The 14679-nt window shown below is 38.6% G+C and overlaps 1 protein-coding gene across 5 annotated transcripts in view; it reads right to left on the reverse strand.

The window, feature by feature from the left end:
- The window catches only part of Dock3 (dedicator of cytokinesis 3), a 307606-nt gene that overhangs the window by 202336 nt on the left and 90591 nt on the right, over positions 1–14679 (reverse strand). For all 5 annotated transcript variants that reach the window (XM_040739530.1, XM_040739529.1, XM_040739528.1 and 2 more), the window contains exon 5: positions 392–488. In XM_040739530.1, the coding sequence (XP_040595464.1) occupies positions 392–488 (97 nt within the window). The remainder of the gene's footprint in view (positions 1–391; positions 489–14679) is intronic.

Raw genomic sequence — 14679 nt, forward strand, 5'->3', positions numbered from 1 at the left:
AAGTAGAGCAAGAAACCATTAATACAATTTCTTGACCTACACCACTCTTTGGATGATATACAATAAAAGGAAATTCTCAAGTTTTTTAATCATTCAGTAAACACCTGTTTATAAAAGCATATATGAAGACAGATAAAACTCATGGTTATAGAACTTATCTATAATAATTATCATATTAGGGTAAAAGTGCCACGTCTTAATATATGAAAAATGTATTTTGTGTAGGTTCAAAAAATTCAGTTTGTTAAATTCCAACTGATAATCAGAACATTCATTTAGAAACTGGAAATATTTTTAAATTTCCAACTAGAGAATTGGCACCAAGGCAGACTTTCTTTTCACTTGGTACAACAGAACTTTACTGCTCACTAAATTATTATGAACTACTTACCACATATAGTTGTTTCCACAGGCTGGCCCATTCTTGTAGAGTTGTTGTAACTTCTGTCACAATAGAATCTTCAAGTGGAACCACAGTTTCATACTGCCTAAAAACCAAAATCACATTATCTTTGATAAAATCTTAGATGCCACCTGCAAACTTTTTCAATGTTCCAAACTCAAGTTTTAAAAACATGAAAACATAAAGAGAAACACAGCTAACTGTTCAGACACCTTTGCATAGTGACAGTATACAATGGTAGAACTGGGCTAAATTAATGTAAAAATATTTAGTTTTGTTACATAATTTCCAATTGGTTTTAGAAAAGCTACCTAGAAAACACTGGGGTTTTTTGTTTGGTTTGGATTTTTTTTTAGCATAATCTTCAAACATCAAGATTTTTTTCTTCTAGAAAAACCATAGCACTATAAAAATTCTTGCTAGTGTGAATGTAATTAGCCCCCATAGTCTCATAGGAAATGGCATTATTAGAAGGTGTGACTTTGTTGGAGTGGGTATGGCCTTGTTGGAAGTGTGTCACTGTGGGGGCAGGCTTTGAGGTTTCCTATGTTCAGCATACCACACCCATTGTTGCAGTTGACTTCTTGATGCCTGCAAGATGAAGAACTCTCAGCTATTTCTCTAGTACCACTTCTGCCTGCCAGTCACCATGTGTCATCCCCCTCCCGCCCCAATGATGATGATGGACTGAATATCCGAAACTGTAAGCCACCACTTCAATTAACTGTTTTCCTTATAAGAGTTGCCATGGTCGTGATGTCTCTTCACAGTAATAGAAACCCTCTAAGACACTTAGGTAATTAAAAAATATTTATATATAATGCAAAGTGGCTCATACCCTAGGCTAAAGGATCTGAAAGAATTCAAAGTCCCTAACACAATGCTTAGTGATGGCATTCTTCTCCTTAAACCAGACATGTAAGACTGGAGAAGGTGACTTTACATTCAAATGGTAAGACAAAAAAGGAAAGCTTCAAGGAACACACACACACAAAAAAAATTAAAATGATACAACTAAAGTAGTAAAATAACATGCTAATAATCAATACCAAGTAAATGAAGATTTATGAATTTCAGAAAATAATTCAAAATTATTATGTTAAGAAATCTCATTAGCTAAAATAGAAAACAAGAGCTGTTTGGCAGGGCTTGGTATTCGTGTGGGTGATCCAGGCTAAAGTCATGAGAGATAGAGTGAAAAGTGAGACTTGTGTTGATATCTTATTTTTACAAATAAAGCATGTCTGAAGATCAGAGGGTGGAGCTTGCCACCAGCTAATCATAGCCACTAGCTAATCAAAAAGAGAGAGAGTTGGTCAGCAAAAGGAATATAGGTGGGAAGAAGCAGGAACTCAGTCTGTTTTCCACTAGGAAGCTAGTGACGTAAAGCTGCCTTTGGCTGGCTCTTTCTTCTCTCTGATCTCTCAGCATTTCTCCCTATATCTGACTCTGGGCTTTTATTATTAAGACCTATTAGAACTCCTGTTACAGAGACCCAGTCTTATGAGAGTAACATACCATCTGATTTATATCCTGTTGGACAGAGAGCATTTTCTTACTAGGTAAACTAGCTTCCCATTATATCTAGAGCTAAAGTGCACAGAGATTAAAGGCTATGACATTAATGAATTAAACTCAAAACTACAGGATGTGTTTAGCTGCCATTTGAACAAATGACCTTAAGTAGAGATTAGGTCCCAAAAAGTTTTCTGCAGGGAATGTAATTTAACAGTACTGTGTTCATTCAGGACCTGCAAGGAAGGTGCCTGTTCATTCAACTACAGATATATGTAGGCAATAAGGAAATAGTCTGTTTCATTTCCTACTTTAATAAAAATCCTGAACCAGAATTTAAAAAAAAAGAAAGGAAAACAAGCAAATCAATGAAATAAGGGAGTTGCTGTACAAACAAACGAGAAACTCAGAGACTGGGAGAGTGACTGGCTGGGAAGTAGAGTGCTTGTTTAGCACATCAGTGGCCCTGATTTTGGTCTTCAACATTTAAAAAAATTAATTAAAATAAGCTCTACAAGCTTTACAAAAGAAATGAAGAGAAAGGAAAGACTACCATTAGATCTTAAATTAAAAAAAAAACCTAGAGTCCACCAAACTAAACCTGTTAGAGCTAATAAAATAATTTGGTAAAATTGCAAAGAGTCAAAACCAGCATACCAGTACCATTTTTACAATTAGCATTTAACTATGTAAAAATAAATTTTCTATCACTTAAAATGGTTGAGGTTATAACCTGATAATATTTTCACAGTGTATGAAATCAAAGGCCTAATACTACAAAAGTTATACTTATAGTAGCATCAAAAACAAAAAAATACTTAATGAAAATAAACACATTTCTCAAAAAATATGAGACAGATACAAACAGATGCACTAAAAGGTATCCAAGTTCAATAATCATACAAAAAATTCAATCAAAATCACAATGAGCTATTACCTCAAACTTTAAGGAAGTTATATTAAATAGCCAAAAGTTAAGAAGTAATGACAAAAATGTGAAAAAAAGGGAACGTCCTTTTATACTTGCTAATAGAAATGTAGTTATAGAAATTATGAAAAACAATAGAGGTCCCTCAAAACATAAAAATGAATCACCAGATGAAAACAATTTCACTTTTAAATACATATCCAAAGGAAATTAAATCACTATCTCAAAGAAATATTTACACTCCTCAGTCTACTGACACATCCTTCATAACAGGCAAGATACAACAAATAATAAAAAGTCTGTCGAGTGGGTAATGAGATGGCTCAGTCAGTAAAGTGCTAACCACACAGCATGAAAACGTAAGCTTGATCCTAGAACTCAAAACGTTGGATATAGAGCACTGGGGAAGCAGACACAGGTGGATCCCAGAGGTTTCTGTACTGCCAGCCTTGCCTAGTCGGTGAACCCCTGGTCTCAATGAGAAATCTTGTCTCAAAAAATAAGGTAGACAGCTGCATTGCAATATTCAGGTCTTGCTATCAGAGGATGCCTGGGATGATTCCTAATGTTATTCTGGTATATTCATAGATTGATGCCTAGCCCAACTGTCATCAGAGAGGGTTCACCCAGCAACTGATGGAAATAGATGTAGAGACCGACAGCCAAACGTTAAGCAGAGCTCTGGGAATCCTGCAGAAGGGGAGGAAGGATCGTGGGAGCCAGTGAGGTCAAGGACAGCACAAGAAAACCCACAGAATCAACTAACCTGGGCTTATAGAGGCTCACAGAGACTGGACCGACAAACCAGGGAGCCTGTGTGGGACTGGCCTAGGCCCTCTGTATATATGCTATAGTTGTATAACTTGGTTTTCTTGTGGGACTCCTAACTGTGGGAGCAGGGGCTGATTGTGTTGCCTGCTTTTGGGTCCCCCTCCTCCTACCAGATTGCTTCATGCAGCCTTAATAGGAGAGGAGATGCCTAGCCTCAGTGCAATGTGATACTCCATGGAGGGCTGATATCCATGGGAGGCTTGCACTTTTCTACAAAGAAACAGAGGAGGAGAAGTGGATGGAGGGGAGGAAGAAGGGAAGTGGGAGGAAGGAACTGGGATGAAAGGGAAAGGGGAAAGTACGGTTGGAATGTAAAAACAAAATACATAAGCAAAAAAAGTAGACAGTTCCTAAGGAACAACATCAGATACTGACCTCTGGCCCCGCATTCACACATATGCACTTGTATACACACAGCCCCTACCACACACACATGGGTCAGGAGATGAATAAAGAAAATGTAGTGTGTACATATTAACAGAATTCTACTCAGCCTCAAAAAGAATAATATCCTAACATTTGTGACAATATACAGCACCTAGAATATATTATGCTAAGTGAAATAAGCCAAAGAACGAGAGACATTGCATATACTTATGGGATCTAGAAAAGACACATTACCAAAAACAAGGTACAAAGCTGGTTTACCAACAATGAAGAAAGTGGGGAAATCCAATTATAGAATAAGCAAACTCCAGAGACCTAATGGCTGGCATGGTTACTATAGTTGAAAGTAATACCTTGTAAACTTCAATTGTGCTGAAAGAGTTCTAAGCATTCTTTTTTTGTAGCCACACACAAATAATGTAAGGTGACAGACATTAATTATCTTGGTTCTGATAATCATTTCATGATGTACACTTTAAATATACACAGTTACACATTAATAAAAGTTCAAGGAAAATGTCATAGATTTCATACTAACTTACTTATATTTTTGGTTGTGAGCCTAGCCTTTAACGGCTGAGCCATCTTTCCAGCCCTCATACTAACTTACTTAAAGGAGAAAAAAATTAATAAAATATAATAAATCTACTTTTCCTGTCAGTACCCAAGATAGCAAATCCCAGGAAGCAATCAATCTAACTAGGACTATAAAAATCTGAAATTAGAATGTTTTAACTTGGTTTATGTTTTTAATCAGCAAGGCACAGTGATTTCAGGTAAGAAAATCAAGGATAAATGTCATACTTGAGAAAAATTGTATTGAATGAGAACATCTTTTACATATTTCAAGCTATAATAACTTGATGAAAATGAGTAACTAGATGCAAATGACAATCCTGGAAATTAATTCTATAGACTATCTTATGAATGTTGCAGAGAGCAGGGCGGTGGTGGCACACACCTTTAATCCCAGAATCTGGGAGGCAGAGGCAGGCAGATCTCTGTGAGTTTGAGGCCAGCCTGGTCTAGAAAGCTACAAGAGAAACCCTGTCTGGAAAAATTTATAAAAAGAATGTTGCAGAGATGTGTATGATAGTTGGGTAGTGTGGTCTGTTTGTGGGGCTCCCTCAGGACCTGTCCCTGATACATTAGCTGTCTTTTGGGAAACTATTCCGCATGCTGGGATGCTTTTCCCAGCCTTGAGGCAGGAGAAGCTTGGTCCTGCCTCAACTTGGTGTCATGCTTTTTTGATGCCCATGGGAGGCTGGCCCCTTTCTGAATGGAGATGGAGAAGTGGATGAGGGAGATAGATGGGAGTCAGGGAGGAGGGGCAGGGAACAGGAAGAGAGGAGGGAACAGAAAGTGATCGGTATTAAAATAAATGAAAAAATGTAATTAATAATAATGCTGCAGAGAAGAATAAGGTACTTAAAGAAACAATCAAGGAAATAGCATAATTAATAACAAAATAAATGCGCAATATAAACTATCAGGTCTTAGAATCATTTTACATAAATAGCTTTACAACAGATTCTTACTATCATAAACATCTGTGAAGGAACTGAGGATCCTAAAAGAGGGTTATGTTAGAAGGTAAACAGGTATGAAGGACTCTGCACACTATGCTATGTTATAAAAAGAAACATGAAAACAATGAGAAAGGCATGTTAAAAAAGAGTTGTACAGGGACATAGGCGTAATAATACATCTGTTAGGACAGACTGTTATCAATGGAAGGTTAAGAGAGCTAACCTTAACACTACAGAAAGAGGAGCCGGCGTTGGTGGCGCACGCCTTTAATCCCAGCACTCAGGAGGCAGAGGCAGGTGGATCTCTGTGAGGAAGGCATCTTAGCAATATGAATACAGAAATGACACATAAGATAAATAGCAGAATATCATTATTGGAACCTTCTCTATTTTTGTTTTCAGCTACTTTAATCTTTGGCATTTGTGACTTACATTTTTCCTATTTTAAAGTTCCAAAATTTCTAACATACTAAAATCTATACTTTCCTTTTTTGTTTGTTTTGTTGTTGTTGTTGTTGTTTTGTTTTGTTTTTCAAGACAGGGTTTTTCTGTATAGCCTTGGCTGTCCTGAAACTCATTCTGTAGATCAGGTTGACCTCAAACTTGGAGATTCACCTGCCTCTGCCTCCTGAATACTGGGATTACTGTGCTACCACTGCCTGGCCTGAAATCTATACTAATGTCAGCCTGAATTAATATTTATTTCTTTTAAACTATAACATATAACCAATGTATTAACAATTCAAAAATAGTATACTATGTAGATACATTATTACATAAACCAAGTATATTTATAACACTACAAAAAATACACCAAACTACTAAATTGAATCCAAAGGAACCCCAGGGTCAACAGATTTTGAGTTTATGAGAATGAAAATTTGGCAATGAAAGAATATAATACTTTCATTACATGGATATTATACAAAGAGGGCAAGCAATCAGCTGCATGGTGGAAGGAGAGTGGTCTTCAGAGAAAATGCCCAGAGCATCAAGGAAAACATACCTAAGCCTTGGTTAGTATCTAAAACAGAGATAAAGAGGGGGTGAAAAAAGAAAAGATCTGCTTTGGTTTTGAGACAGTCTCACACTATATTCCAGGCTGGGTTGGAAATCATGTAGCTAAGCTGACCTTAAAGAACTACTATGACCTTCTTGCCTCGCCCTCCCGAGTGCTGGGATTATAAACATGAGCCACTTCCTGCGATATCTACTATACTCAATGCCCCTGGTTTTCCTTTGGTACCCTGAAACAGTACTCTGGGGTTTGGGAGCCTCCTGGTTTTGCTAACAAATGACATAGTAAGCAGCATGCCAAAAAGAAATACAGTAAAGAAAATCTTAGGGTGGGCACAGATGAGGAAATCACAGGCCCAAAATGTAATTTTATGATGTCTCACTGTGCCACTCCTGGGAACAACCATGCTAAGTACAAGAATACCCTAAATGTGACAGAGTTCACTAGCTATAGTGAAGACAGCAAACAAATCAGTCCCAGAAAGATGGAGTGGCAGTTGGTTATTCATTGAATTGCCCCTATTGGATTTACTGAAGTATAGCTCTAACAAAGACATAGATGCCCACTCACAGATTCAGACTCTAAGAATTCAAACTACAAAGGGATGCCAGCTTAGCATAGGCTCACAGCATGGATTCTCTGACAAAAAAGAGAAAAAAAACTTGATCTTGCCAGTGAGAACCTTCATGGTATACAGGCCATTCCAAATCACTATGCCACCTATGAGGGCACAGAGAGACTAATGTGAGGATCTGGACTATCATCTCTAATGGAAGTTGGGATCCCCAGACAAAGTGAGGCATGAGAATAGAGCAGAGAACGAGTTTCAAAAAGCCTTGGGCTTGGGCTGACAAATTAGTATGTGAACAAGGGAAAGAAGAAATCTGGAAACCTCCTAGATGAGGGTAACTAAATACAGCCACCAGCACAGGCAGATGCACTCCACAGTAGCCGAAGGCAACCTTATATGACACATTATAATACTAGAACACACACCCTTGATTGGAGATTTGTGGTGATATTTTGTTTATAACAAATAAAGCTTACCTGAAGATCGGAGTGTAGAGCTAAGCCATAGAGGCTAGGCAGTGGTGTCATACACCTTTAATTACTTGGGAGACAGGAAGGTGGATCTCTGTGAGTTCAAGACCACCCTGGGCTACACGAAATTGAATCTAAAAGAGAAGAAACAGAACTCACATAAAGGTGATCCCAGCACTTGTGATCACATGCCTTTAATCCCAGCACTGGGGGCGGGGTGGAGGCAAGAGTGGCATGGCTAGGTGGAGAGAGGAAAATAAGGCAGGAGGAGACAAGTGCTCAGTGCAGTCTGAGGATTGATAGAGGTAAGAACCCCAGTGGCTGGCCACTCTGCTTCTCTGATGCTTCAGCTTTGACCTCCTGAAGTTTTATTATTAAGACCAAAGATAATTTGTGCTACAGAGATTTAAGATGCTAGTAAGACAGAAAATGCATGGGGTTGTATGTAGAACTACATAAAACAGAACACGTGAAAGAAAAGCCTGTTTTATGCAAATGACCTAGAAAGCTCATATTACTTGACGTTTAAAAAAAAAATCATCCATTCTTCAGCAGGGTTCTATTGGCTGTGGTGCATTTCCTCCAGTGAAAATGGTTGGTTGGTTGGTTGGTTGGTTGGTTGGTTGGTTGGTTGGTTGGTTTTTCAGACACAACTGCTGCAACTATTTGTCTCTGCTCAATTCTTTGTTCCAGATAAAACAACCTATAATCCCTCTGGATTGCATACTTGAAACATCAACTGGTGACACAACCAGGCAGAAATATTTATGTCACTGATCTCTTAAACTTTTTACTCATTCTGGAGGTACCCAAGAGGGGCCACTCCAAATTGTGAGCATGGGTTGGGCAATTAAACACCATTAGAGCACCCCCCTGCTTAAAGATTCCTGTGACAGAATAATCTGGTCACTGGCTAAGGTTAGAATTGTCCCTTGCCAAATGTGAGAAAATGTTCATTCATCGATGCACATTGTAAAATCACGACTGCAAACATCCTGTGGTAGCTCACTGATAAAAACATAATTGCTTCCAAGAAGCTGAGACTGTTTTCATTCTCTTCCCTCTCTTTCTCGTCCTCTAACAAATAAAGCCTTCCTTAAGTAATTTCTTTTTTCTTTAGAAACAATAATTTACATATCAATCCCCCTTTCCTCTCCCTTCCATCTTCCCATGCCCCTATCAATCCCCCCCAACCCACCCCCCACCCACTCCCCAAGGATGGCAAGGCCTTCCACGGTAGATCATCAGTCTGTCACATCATTTGGGAGAGGGCCTAGGCCCTCCTCCATGTATCTTAGGCTGAAATAATAACCCTCCATAGGGAATGGGCTCCCAAAGTCCATTTGTGCACTAGGGATAAATACTGGTTCCACTGGTAGAGGTCCCTTAGACTGCCCATGCCTCCTAACTGGCACCCACATTCTGAGGGTTTGTTCAGTCCAATGTGGGTTCCCCTAGTGCTCTCACTAGGTCAAGTCAGCTGATTCTGTAGGTTTCTCCAGCACGGTCTTGACTCCTTTGCTCATCCCTCCTCTCTCTCTCTACAACTGGATCCCAGGACTACGGCTTAGTGCTTGTCTGTGGGTTCCTGCTTCTGCTTAGATCAGCTACTAGATGAAGACTCTAGGATGGCAGTTAAGGTAGTCACCAATTTCATTATAGGGGAAGGGCACCAAAGGCAGCCTCTCCACTACTGCCTAGATTCTTAGTTGGAGTCATCTTTGTGGATCTCTGAACATTTCCCTAGTGCCAGATTTCTCTCTCAGCCTATACTGGCTCCCTCTATTATGGTATCTCTTTTCTTGCTTGCCTCTATTCCTCCCCTGTCTCAGTCTTCCAGATCCCTCTTGTTCTCCACCCTCCTCTTTTCCCCTTCTCTTTTTCCTATCTCTCTTCCCTCTCCCCTGTGCTCCCAATTTTCTCAGGAGTTCTTATCCCTTTCACCTTCTTCAGAGGACCATGTATTTTTTCTCTTAGGGTCCTCCTTGTTTCCTAATTTCTCTGGTGGTGTGGATTGTAGGGTGGTAGTCCTTTGCTCTATATCTAAAATCCATATATGAGTGAGTACATACCATGTTTGTCTTTCTGAAGTCACTTCTTTCTATCCTTCTTTCATCCCCTCTTATCACTTTCCCTGAAGCTCACAGGGATGGTAGGTATGAGGCAGGGAGCAGACTGTCTAAGTGGAGTGTTGCTTGTACACTAAAGGTTCAGCTCCCTGCCCAAAGGAGTGCAGTGCCAGGAGACCTAGGCATGCAAGCATCATGCTGGATGTTTTTTCTGAGGGTAGTATTATCAGTATGACTGGGGATGAGGCTTAACTTATTACTATACTCCACTAAGAACTGCTGCCTCTTGAGGCTACCCTGGATTACAGGAGGTTTGCTCACCTATCTCCACTTGTCCTTTTGTTTTTACTAGGAATATGCTCTGATTAAGGTAATTATGTCATGGACGCCCATGGTAACTGTTTTTGTGTGTCATTCTATATCTAAAACAGCACAGAACAAAAAACTCAATCTGCTACTAGAATTCTTGAAATAACTGAGTAACAAAACCTATGTAACTACATTTTACATTTTTTAATTGATTATAAGCTAAAATTACCCTTCTTGGCATGTCTAATTAAAAATCTTTATATATAAAACTATAAAACTTTAGCATAATTTTTAAACTTTCAATTATGGCATAAAGGTATAGGAGCTTATCTGCCTGTGTTCCCTTCTTTTAAAAAAACAGGTTTTCTAATGTTCTTATCTTAGACAATTTGGAACTACAAAAAAAAAAAACTGTCATTTGAAACCAAGCTGTTGCTGCCTGCTCAGCCTAGTTAGAGGATTATTAAGGACAGTGACTTATCACTGTACTTTGACATGCCTATTTACAGAGTTAAGAAGACAACCCAAAGGAATGGAGACAAACACAAAGTAAAGGCAGAGCTGTGATATACTTTTATCCTGCCTTTGGTGAAAGAAAACAAAAAATATAAAGGGCAGTAAAGATGTTTTGCCTGTGTTTTAGTTACAACTCCTTGTGTTTTCACTGGAATATATTTATTTTATTGAGAAATGTTTTCTAAAGGACAGAAACCCTCAAATGCAAAAAGGTACAGAAGGCCTATGAAATGGCTCAAATGTAAATGTGTTTGCTGTTCTTGGAAAAGACCAAGAATTCATTGCACCCATGCTGGGCAGTTTACAACAACTCCAGGGGATCAGACACCTCTTCTGGCCTCCACATAAAAACACACAATTTAAAACTTTTAAATATAAAAATATATGCATAGAAAGTTATAGATATATTTTTGATAAAGAAGGTTAAAGAACAAAGGAAATACTTTTAGAAGAGAATTCAGGTAATTGTGTCCTAAGTAAAGGATTATTTCAAAATGGAAATGAAAAAAGGTGAAGACAAAGCCAAAAAGTTTAAGCACACTGCAGAAGGTAAAGAAATATGGTATATAAATATGACAGTTATTTTTTCTAAGGTCATGTATTACTACAAACTTCGTTCATGAACTCTTCTCAAGACATTAGTAAGAAACCTCAAAAGGAAAAAGAAGGACCCCAGTCACTCCAAACAAAACTTTTTATTGTATTTTGTCATTTACTGTGCATGTGTATGTGTGCTCTAAGTGCAGAGTATTGCCACATTTACGTGGGAGTACAAACGTGAATGGAGGCTGAAGAACAATGTGAAGTGCCCTACTTTCACTCACTACCTTATTCCTTTGAAACGGGGCCTCTCACTGAAACTGTAGTTAGGCTGGCAGCCAGCAAGGCCAAACAATCCTCCTACCTCTGCCTGCCACAGCATTGAGGTTAAAGAGTCACAGGACCACACACGGATTTTAACTGGATTCTGGGGATTTGACCTCAGGCCTTCCTTCTTTTTAGCAAGCACTCTTACTCACTGAGTCAAACCTTGCAAATAAACTTCTAAAGTAAGCTTTTGTTGATTTTAGCAACAGAAATGAAACAGAGATAGTCTAAAATGGCCATGGTAAATAATTGCAGACACAAGAACAAGCCTAATGGATAGCCCTCAGTGAACTACTGTGTTACTAGAGAATTTACACAGCTCAAACTATGCTCTGGGATAGTGCATTTAATCAAGTATCATGGATCAAACCACCAACTATTCAAATGTCTTATTACATTAATGATATACAAACCTTTCTCCTCCAAATATACATCTGGTTTGGGAAGCTTTCTAGCTCACCTGAGAAGGGATGGTCTACGAATCTAAAGAAGCCCCAAAGGGTATGACTTGTTGGTAAAATCTGGGGGTTTTGTCTGGTTGAGTAAGATTCAAGTATTGCCACAGGAGGTAATAGACAGAGTACAACTTTTCCTTCCTCCTCACATGGTCAAGCCAGTATAGGATCTTGTGAGGCTACTGGCTTTTATCTCACATTTGGCCCAGATATTGAGGCCCCTCTACAATTTCAGTGGGGATGAAGTAGTACAGGACTAGACAGAAACTGTGCCATGGCTTTCAAATAAGAAAAACTGACTGTTAACCAGACACAGGTATTAGAAACATGATACATCTCATCCTGAAGAGGTAAAAGTAGATTCTGACAAAGGACAAATAGCTCCAAACAGCCTATACACAGGCTCTGGTCTGGGCTATAAAAGGATGTCAAGGCTTGACACAGTCTACTGGAAAAACAACTATGTGATTCTGAAGCCTTACAAGACACAGAACCAGTTAGGCAAGCAGCTGCTGTGGAAGTGCTATCTCCCCCTAACTGGATGTACAGACTCGTGAACAATCCCAGGACTCCAGCACCAGATTAGAAATACTGAGACATTGAGTCTCTTGTTTGTTTTTTGTTTTGTTTTTCTGAGTAACCCTGGCTGGACTGGAACTCATTCAGTAGACCAAGCTGGTCTCAAATTCATAGGTCCATCTGCTTCTGCCTCCCAAGTGCTGGGATTAAATGCATGTACCACCACTTCCGGGAGAGAAATCCAGTCTTATGTACTGAACAACTGTCATTGCCTTTCCCACAGCAAATGGCCATTGTTGGACTACCTGGACCACATACTGTAATCAACTCTAATAAATCACATATATTTTTCATAGTATCAATTCTGCTCCTTTAGAAAAACCCTAATTAATACATGCCATGTATTAGTCATGTGGCTAGCTAACCCACGAGCTTTCAGTGATTCTCCTGTTTCCACTTCTCGTCTCCCTAGAGAGGCACTGGGATTACAGATGCTGATGTTGTACTTCCAGACTTTACATGGATTCTAGATATTTTGAAATCAGGGCCTCGTGTTTGTGTACAGTGCTTTTACCAACTACATCATCTCCTCGACCCTAGATATATTTCTATTCTGATAAATTTGCTATATTGCATTTATATAATTCTACAAGTTATATAAAATATGAAGTTATAATACTGAGCAGTTTTGATATACAATGATTGCTTTTTTTAAAGACCACAAACAAAAACTCAACCTTTTAGTGAAAAGTAAGTTGTTGGGGGGGGTGTTTCTTAGAATTATTTCTCGTTGGCACCTACTACACTTAAAAGTCTCTCTCTGGCAAAACATCATAATCCATTAAAGTGATATGAATACCAAAAAATACAGCTGTGCCATAGGGGCATAAAAATTGTTTAGGGATGAAGACATCCATCTGAGAATCAACCAGTGCAGGAAGAAGTTTTCCTTACTAGGAGTTTCAACCAAAAATTGATGCATCGTAAGAGACCAGGCAAAATTGACACAATACACAGGATGAACATTTCTGCAAGCTGTCAGGTCTCCCAACTATTCTTCTCAAAGCTTAGCTACCTTTCAGACGTCATTTGTGCTTGAATACATGTCTCTTCTCTACCCCCATGCTCCTGTAAAAAGCCATTTATTCTTCCAAAAGTACCTCTCTGCCCCTTCTTTCCCCCTATTAAAATAGTATAATGAGCTCTCAAATCTCATTGCTGCTTTGGGTATTCATTTCTTATATGATGCTCTTGTGCACATAAAATTAAAAATAAACCTCTATGTTTTTTCTTTTGTTAAAGAAAATACACAACTCAGTTGAAATCTTCAAATAGGTTAAGAAGAAAGAAAGAATAGCAGGTCTTATGGTTTATGAACTATAACATCCAAATAGTGCTATAATTTCTATGAAAAACATCTCCCACAAGCTCATGTGCTTCTACACTTGGTCCTCAGTTGGTGGCTGTTTTTGAAGGTTGGAGAATCTTTAAAAGATGAAGCCTCACTGGAGGAAGTCAGATGCTGGAGACAGTTCTTGAGGTTTTATAGACCAGCTACAGTAGATGTCCCCTTCTCTATTTCTTGACTGTTGAAAAAAATGTGACCAGCCACCTCATATTCCCGAAACCAAATATGCCCTACCATGAGGACAGTATCAATTCCTAAACTACACATCAAAATAAATCCTTTGTTCCCTAAGATGCTTCTTGTCAAGATTGGGTCATAACAACAAAAGTAACTGATGAAGAAATTATGAACGGAACATGTGTTTGAACATGAACAGACCAAATTTAAGATTAGTAGGCACAGAAAACAAATTTAGTAGAATAAACAGATAATTATCTTATCTTAGGAAAGATAAGGACCAACAGGTGCAGAAGGGATTCAGAACTTAAAAATGTTTATGCAATAAGAGAAAGATTCCATGCACACTCCGTTAGTCCCAGCATTTAGGAGGCAGAGGCAAATCCTAAAAAAGTAAAACACACACCACCACCAAAAAATAACAGGTATCAACAGTCACTGATCATTGATATCCCTTAATATCAATGGACTCAACTTGCCGAACACAAAAGAATATCCCTTCTTCACGGCACCCCATGGAAAGCAAATCTCAACAGATAGAAAAAAAATTGGATAACCCCCTATATCTTACAAAGTTAGAATTCAACAACAACACAAATTCTAGAAAGCCTACAAACTCATAGAAACTGAATAATGCCCACCTGAATCACCCCTGGGTCAATGAAAAAATAAAGAAAGAAATCAAAGACTTCCTAGATTTCAATGAA

Source organism: Mesocricetus auratus, unplaced genomic scaffold, assembly GCF_017639785.1.
Source record: "Mesocricetus auratus isolate SY011 unplaced genomic scaffold, BCM_Maur_2.0 Super-Scaffold_100691, whole genome shotgun sequence".
Lineage (NCBI taxonomy): Eukaryota > Metazoa > Chordata > Mammalia > Rodentia > Cricetidae > Mesocricetus > Mesocricetus auratus.